The sequence below is a fragment of the Tripterygium wilfordii genome, chromosome 13 (assembly GCF_013401445.1).
Source record: "Tripterygium wilfordii isolate XIE 37 chromosome 13, ASM1340144v1, whole genome shotgun sequence".
Classification (NCBI taxonomy): domain Eukaryota; kingdom Viridiplantae; phylum Streptophyta; class Magnoliopsida; order Celastrales; family Celastraceae; genus Tripterygium; species Tripterygium wilfordii.
Window position 1 is genome coordinate 5527839 of NC_052244.1, and position 8948 is coordinate 5536786.

At 34.7% G+C, this 8948-nt stretch overlaps 1 protein-coding gene across 1 annotated transcript; it reads right to left on the reverse strand.

The window, feature by feature from the left end:
• Positions 1-3893: 3893 nt before the first annotated feature.
• Positions 3894-6167, reverse strand: LOC120012202 (plasmodesmata-located protein 6-like). The gene is made up of 3 exons (XM_038863511.1): positions 5312-6167; positions 4382-4508; positions 3894-4292 (listed from the first exon to the last, which is right to left on the reverse strand). The coding sequence occupies exons 1-3, from the start codon at positions 6150-6152 to the stop codon at positions 4289-4291; spliced, it is 972 nt and encodes a 323-aa protein (XP_038719439.1). The 5' UTR covers positions 6153-6167; the 3' UTR covers positions 3894-4288.
• Between the last annotated feature and the right edge of the window lie 2781 nt (positions 6168-8948).

Sequence of the window (8948 nt, forward strand, 5' to 3'; positions counted from 1 at the left end):
CAGATTTTGAGAAACTAAACCGTGTGTTGCTATGGCCATCTCTTGACATACTCATCAATGGGCAAATCTTGGAGGGCAAACGCATCAAATGCTATGAATTGGTCAACTTAAAATGGGCATTGCTGGTTATGATTAGTGTATATGTGATTTGATGCAATCTGTCTATGTGATAGGGTCCTTCGTCTCTATTGTTCTCTTTTCAATATAAATTGAAACTTCTGCATCTTAGCATAACTTTTGCAATCTGTCTATGTGAGGACAAAGCCAATTGAAACTTCTGCATCTTTGTGATCAAGACATAATTCTTGGTGTCTTTGGCGTTTTAGAGCTCTACTAAACCTAACCACAAAATCCATCAAAGTATTTTTCTTTGAAACATAAGACTTGAAAAATGCATGACAACTTTATGCTCTTTGACTACTTGACATACCTATAACAACCAAAACAAATTATTTTGTAAGTAATTACTATAGAAAAAAAAAGGGCAATAAACAACAAATACTTCAAGACAAACTAAATACCTGCAGAAAATGTATCATTAACATATGCAGGAATCCACTTGGAACGAATATCGTATAATGCTTTCAACCACTCATTTGTATTCAACCCACTTGACTCGATAACCTCTGCCCATTGAACATCGAACTCTTCTCGACTATCTGAATTCCATATGCATCTATGAAAATGTTGATAATGTTCCTTCCACTTGACTGCATCTAGTTTTTCTAAAAATTTACTCAAAATATGCCACATACAAAATCTATGCGGAAGGATTTCAGCTATAGCTTTACTCATTGTAGGATCTTGATCAGTGATAATCATCTTAGGTGGACCAACTACCATAGCTATCAACAACTGCTGCAAAAGCCATCGGAATGACTCTGACGTTTCATCACATAAGAATGCACTGCAAATAGAGTAGTTTGTCCATGATGATTAACTCCAATGAAGGGTGCAAATATCATACCATAATGATTTGTATTATAAGTTGTATCAAATACTACTACATCCCCAAAAGTCTGGTATGTCTTTCTACATTCTGCATCTTCCCAAAAACAATGTTTGATCTTGTTTTCTACATCCACATTGATTGAAAAATAGAATTCTGAAAATTTTTCCTTTTCTGCTTCAAAATACTCATATAGCATTTGAGCATTATGTCCAGCAAATAGTTTCACCTCATCCCTTCGAGTATTATAAACATCTTTCTTTGTACACCCAATATTTACTAGACCTCCTGCTTCTAACTCTACAATACTACTTTGTTGGTGAATAGGCACATTCACTGCAGAGAGTTGTTGTGTCAAAGCCTTCTTAGCAGTTGACATAGAACGGTGAGATCTAAGCAAATGCACCTTTCTAGGTGTTGTGAGCACATGATTATGGACCTCACAAAATATTGAAACAATGAAGCTTAGTTTAGAAGGTGACCTTACAACAACCATTTTGCCCTTACATCCTTCTCTAGTTGTCCCACGTCTTCTACTACCATCCGATATTAATTGCCCTTTTTCTCGAGCCCCTTCTTTATAGCAAACGAATTCCTTCCTAATGATTTCATTATTTTTGTTTCGATTAAAAGTCCACATTCGAGTACTAAATCCGACCTCCCTTGCATATTCATTGTAAAATTTTTGGGCTTCATCCAATGATTCAAATTCTTGCCCAATTTTTGGAATTTTTTGAGCCCTTACTTGAGGAATAAAAGATAAATCATTGGACGAAGAAGAGCTCACATCCATTTGAAAAACAATCTGCATAAAAGTTCATTCAGAGGTCTAAAAAATTGTCGTACATCTGCTACTATTAAGGTCACAAGATAGAGTGAATAAAGCATAATAGTTCAAACCATATCGTTAAATTCAAAATAAAAGGAACACTAAACAAATCACATCCAAAATAAATAAGGTAAAGCTTTGTGGGAGAGGAAGATGATGGACAACTCATACAACAAACAAAAGAGAACTTCACTAAATAAATCGGACAACAAACAAATCTTTGGAAAACAAACCTAACGGGTCTACAGTGCGGTGGTGCCTTTGTTGGAGATGGAGGGAAATCGCTGATGTCAGAGAACAGCTTCGTGAGGAAGAAAGTGTTTCTGTCTGTCACGATGTTCAAGGACGCAAGGGTGAACTTCTTCCGTCTTCGCGATGGCGGAGTCGCGAAGACGATGATGAGGGAGATTGAAGGACCCAAGCGCGAGTCGATGATGAGGGAGATTGAAAGTGAAGATAACGTGAACTTCTAGACGACGACGAAGATGACGCGAAGTTTCGTCTTTAATTTTTTATTTTTAAAAAAAATTAAAATCTCAACCATCCCTAAGATCCGACGGCTATTAAGCGAAGCCCGTTAACTTTCTCATTTACGCGTCTACGCATATAAGAAGGACTGTACATAGATATATGTATATGTATATGTATATATAGGTATGGTGCAGCCGTGCAGCATCATATGCACGAAAGTAAAATTTGGTTGCTTTGAAACAAGACGTGTATATATATATATATATATATATATGAGATGCAACAGGGAAGCACGGTGTTGGTGATGAAAAAAAAAAGTGAAACTGACATATAACAAAAGAAATAATGTACCTTTTATGCGTGATGTGTGAAAGAATGAGTATACCTGCTCTATGGTATATGTTGGCTTTATATAAGCCTAATTTTATTCTAATCTCCTATATCAAAATTTACCAAATACAAGTCAAATTGTGATTAGATAAAACAAATTTTATTGGATAATTCAAGACTTAAATTATCTAATCTTTGATAACTTAAGTCTTGAGGGGGCATTTGTAGATAAAAAAATTGCAGCACAATTAAATAAAAATAGTGGGTTTTAAATGGGCTTTAAATTAAAATAATTTATGAAGCCCAAATTAAATTAAATTAGTGAAATGGATAAAACTTAAGATAAATTCAAATAAAATCAAATTTAAATAAAATAAAAATAAAATCAAAGAGATAATCTTTGATTAAGTGATTTCTCTATAATACCCTTAATGTCAAGGGTTAAGGCCAATAGTACATCAAGTAAATTTCACTTCTCCAATTTGTCTATAAATACCAAGCTCATTTGGAGAAAAAAAAGAGGAGGGGGAGAGATAAACTATTTAAAGACTGTCAAATTTCCTTCAAGTTCAAGTTCTCTAAATGCGAGATTCTTATAATTCCATCAAGTCTCAAGTCCAAGTCCAAGTCAAGTCCCAGAAGTGAAAAGTTCAAGTTCTCTAAATCCAAAATTCTTAGAATTCCCTCAAGTCTCAAATCCAAGTCAAGTTCCAGAAGTAAAAGGTATAAGTTCACCAAATCCCAAATTCAAGTCCATCAATCAAATTCAACTAGAGTTTATTATAAATTCGTAGAATTTGTTTGAAGTGTTCAACTAAAAATCATAGAATTCCGTATTCGGATGGAATACGTCAAGAGAAGAGATCAAGTCCACTTTGATTTACATATTTGTAATTTGTATCAACTTTTAAGTGTATTTTAATTTACACTGAGAAATTTATTGTGTACAATATCCACCTCTTCTCTACTCTCATATTTCTTAAAAAATAACAAATAACTTTTTGGTGAACTAGCGGACTCCATATCTTTTAGGATATCAATATAAACATATGTAAATATATATGTGGGGTAATGTAAGAAATTCAAAAATATAAAAAAATGTTAGTAATTATATGAAATTAGGTATTGGATGCATATATACCAAAAAAAATTGTGTATAGATAGTGAATTTCTACAAATTTAATCCATAAAATGAGCAAAGTGCACATTTAAACGAAAAGAGAAACAAACATGAGAAACAAAAAAAAATAAAAAAAAACAAAAATAAGATCATAGACTAGGTAATTTTATTGCAAATGAAAAGGAACATTGAAATGACATGAGAACTATCATATATTTTTATTATAGCTATAGCTTTTAGGATTTAATCAAACTTTTGCCACCTCTAATAGAAAATTATAGCTAAAGCTTTGACAAACAACACTCCATCAAAGGTAATAACTATACATATATAATCACAAGAATCACTTTTTTAAGACATAAAGTGTTCATCACTATTTGTACACAAAATAAAAGACAAAACTAAAAATATTAAGTGGGTGCATGTAAGGATGATTTTGGAATCTCTAGAGCCTTTTTCTTTTTCTTTTGCTAGTTTCATGGTACCTTTGTCCATGAACATTATCATCTTTATATCTTCTCATTGAGGGAAGTATTGAAAGACACTTGAAAAAGGGAAAGCAAAAGGGCCACCAAAAGCAAAAGACTATTTACCTGCAAAACCCATATAAGAGAACCCATAATTAGAGTACTAATTAATTACAATATTAATTTTAAGTAAAAAAATAAATATTGTTACATACCTTTTCCTTCCTTTCCCACAAAATTTTATTAGGAGAGAAAGAAACATGATGAGCAATGCCACCCCAGCGACGAGTCCAATTAAGATTGCAAGTGTCTTCTCAATCTCATCATCATTGTGGTTCTTGTCTACACATCAAAAACAACCAAAACAACTTTATAATTGTTCGATCCAATTATTACCCAAATGAGTGACTAGATGATGATAACAATGTGATTTCCATTTCTTTATTCTTTGCTTCTTTTTAATTGAATTCAGAACAACATCCCATAAATCGTGCATTGATTAACTTGTCATTTGAAATAGCAACTAGGTCAATTAGCATTTGGTTCTTGTTATGTGGGGAATCAATTAGCTATCTTAAGGCATGCACGTCATAATTTTGAAGTTCTATAAATGTAGCTAGCTTTCTTCTAAAACGAAAAAAAAAAATGTTTTATTTTCCCGGATAAGAGAGGTGTGAATATTTATTAATTTCAGAAAGAAGTTGCATTGCATAAACAATGTGGGCAATCCATCTTTCATTTCTTACATTTTTTGGGGTTAATTTTATATTCGTCACATTTAGCACAAGGAGAATAATTACAAGATTTAACAACATGCATCATTATTTACGAATTTATTTTTATTTATTCTTATAAACAATTATTGGAGGTGAAACTCACCTAATGCAAGATCTAAGAAATTAAATCTCACAAGAATATCTTGATCATATAGCTGGTTAGATTACATTATAGAAAGTCACGATAGTTCAAGAGAAATCTACATTCAAGTCCTTCACACGAAATAAACAAACAAAGACAAAACAAAATAAGAAAGCAAAGCCGCTATTCACATGGGGTGGTAAGTAAGTTCAAGGTTAATACTTAATATACAAACAGAAGAACAAATACAAGCCACCACCGCCATTCACGGTGGCGACACCACTTACCATTTCCGCCGTGAGAGTGAGCGCCACCTTTCGAGAATCGCACGTAGCACTTACCCAAATACATGTCCCCCGCAGCGGTGGGCCCACAATCAGTTTTCAACCGTTGGATCGCCTCCGACAAGCAATCCTGGCACTCGCTCCCGCTCAGATCCCCAACGCACTGCGCGTAACCGTACATGTCACCCGACCCACCGGTTCTGTACGGTTTGTAAGATCCATCAACCGCCGCAAGATAATCCAACAGCGCATCACGCCTTGTCAACGAATCAGAGTCATACTCAATCGACGGCCCACATTTCTTCAACGCCACAGTCCCGTCCTCCACGCCTAAAAACGTAGCGTTGTCGTACTTGACGAGACACCCGTCGAGTTGCAACACGCCCCCTGTTGAGTCGAGGCAGAGTGTACCGAGTTGAGTGACGGCACGTGCGACGCAACGGGAACAGTCTCCGCCGTTGATGTCGCCGCGGCATTGGAAGAGGCCGTAGAGGGTGTTGTCTTGAGAGGAGGGGGATTGGATCGTGAAATTGTTGTAAGTGGTGAAGGTGGCCGAGTTGACCAGGGAAGTGAGGAGCGAGTTGAGGTTGTTCTCGTAAGGTGAGTTTGGGGTGAACTTGAGCTGTGAACAGCCTCCATAGACGAAGGAGTCTAAAGCTGAATTTGATGGTTTTGTGTGGATTGTGAGTGTGAATACTAGAAAGAGAAGAAACAGAGTCACCGCAGACATGGTTGAAGAAATTGATATTATTGTTGGAGGTGTATCTGCTGAGTGAGAAGGAAGAAGGAGGTCTAAAAAAAGGTTTGCTTTGAAAATAAAATACGTCAGGAACTCAGCTGTCATTTCGTACAAATTAATGAATTATAGAATGAATTGCAATTTTCATTTTCAAAAAAAAAAAATAATGAAACTAGTTATATGAATGTGGATCCAAAATTTTGAAATTAAGATAACTATCTTGTGCCTTTTTTTGTCACAAAGTAAATTCTTAATTAAATAAAGTATTATTTAGGTCATCGAAATATAAAAGTTTTTGCAATTGGTCACTGTCATGAAACTTTTTCAGTTTTAAATTTTGACAAATAGATCACTCCAGTCCAATTTCCGTGAATTCACTGTAGAAATCTACTACTGACCCGTGACAAATTTGCCATAGTGAAAGAGATGACGTGGAATTTTGATGTCGTGTAAAGTTTAAGTTACATATATTTTTTTAAAAAAATTCTCATACGTTTATGAGCATGAAATACTGCTTTTCAGACTTATGTTTATTTACAGATAGACCAATGAATTTTATGTACACTATAATTACATTCCTTGAATTGTATGTTCAATATAATTACAGTCCCTATTCAACTGGTACTTCAATTACTGGGAACAACACTAATTTATTAAAATTTGTTGTAATATACATATTATTCTATTAAAACATTTATTTGAACACGTTGTGGGCAGTGAATAATAGCTACATTTTATACCACATACAATTTCCCTATGACGATCAATAGCAAAATTTACATTAATATTTTTGTTCTAACATTTCTATATTATTTTTAATATTTTGAAGTACGAAAATTTCTAATTATTATTTATTATATTGAATCGGTTTAGACTCAATCTAATCTCCAGTTGAACCATTTATGCGAAATTTGCTCAAGAGTGGGAGCCTTTCGATTGGACAAACAACCCGTAAGGTGATTTGGGGCCATTTGTAAGATTTTAAAATTTTGATGACTATTGGCAAGGCTCCACGTGTAAATTTGATGCTATCAAATGTACAACATTTTGACTTAATCCCAATAATAATAAAATTAAAATTTTATGGGTAGAAGATATATTTTTTTATAATTGAAATTAGTATAATTAAGTGGGTTAGATAGGAAATGAGTTGGAATAATCAACTGCTATTTTTACACAGCAGGTGTCCGAACACCTTGTATGAAAACATGATTAAAGTAGACATTTTGTATAATTATGTTGTTTTAGTATATTTTTACCCTTATGAGTGTTTCTCAATGGTATTGCAAGAAACATGATTAAAGTAGACATTTTGCCGCTGATAAAGTGAGACAGTAGAGAACGTCTGGACATCATTGGACAGTCGTCTGGATGGGTGACAACAAATTTCAATAGACAAGTACTCATAATCCAAGATAGAAGAATTTTCATTTGGACAACCTTGTAGCCCATCCGGACGGAGGCAGTTCCTAGCATCAAAAATCAAGACAGGCAAATTTCCATCCAGATTCCCTTGTAGCCCGTCCGGATGGGTGTCGCGAACCAGCACTTCCAGAATAGTTTTTCAGTGGACTCTTTGGGGCAAATCTCAATTGTAACCAATGGAGAACAGTTTTGTAAGGATAGTTTAGTATTTTTAGTAATAGGTTAGAGACTAAAAACCTATTCTAGGGGGTTGTCTCCCATCTTTCATTGAACAGTCTCTCAAGCCTCCATAGGAGTAGTGTAGTTTAGGTTAGTTTCTCTCTCTAGGGTTTATGTTTTTGTCTTGGTTCCTCTCTTTGATTTTGTGTAAACACCGATTTAGATGACAATAAATTTATTGTTTATCACCAAGTTTATGAGTGGCTAATTGTTTATCTAGTCTCTAACCCCGATAGGTGGATGTGATTTTCGATTGCTCAAGGTTTATTTATAGAATCCTAGCTTCGATTTCTCTCTTTCAATTTTATGATAGTTATGTCTTGGGTGTATATGAATGGGTATGCTTTTATTGTGTTTCCTTGATTCAGAGTGTGAATTGGGTTCGACGACTAGGCTAGGGCCCAAGGGAGAACATTAATTCATAAAAATTGGTATGTTGTGTACTATGTATTCATCATGAAATCTAGGAACGCAATTTAGCATGCTTGAATCGAATTCCTTAATATCCAATGCATGATTTTCCCAATTATTTGAGCTAAATTGCATAGCCATTGACTATGTGTATTGATGATTGGATTTTGTGGAATTCATGGATGAGCATGATAGAGCTATGGTTAATTGGTTTTTGAGCGAGAAACTGGGGTGCTAGCAAAGCCGCGCCCCAAGGGGAAACATTAATCCATAAGACTACGCGTCTATCCCTTTGCGTTCATAGTAGACCAAGAGGTCTTATGGCCTCCATGTTGGAATGGTAGTCTTTATGCCCAATTTTCCTTACATATGCATGATTAATGGTATCACACAATTTCACTATGCATGGATGTGTGTGTTTGCAATCGTACCTTGAGCATGAGAATTGACCATCCATCGGGACAAATTAGAGGATAGAGTTCTTACTTAATCGTTTCTTTATTCTTGCTTTAGTTGGTTATAAAAATCGTATGCTTAGGAAGTCATTCGGTCCCTTTTACTTTTCTTGCATCTTCTTCATTATTCTTTGTGTTTATCTCTTTAGTTAGTTGCTTGCATTTCATCCACTCAAATTCGTATTTAGCTTCTTTGTGGTTCGACTCCGAACTCTAAGATATTATTACTTGTCAACTATCCTACACATGGGGTAAGTTCACACACGCACTATTTGGTGTCAGTCAGGGTTTGGCAAGGGTTAATGAAGATGTTGAAGTAGTTGAAGAGATGACAGAGATATGCGGTTAGGAGAAATGATAGTTTAAGATATGAAATGTTATGTAATTAATA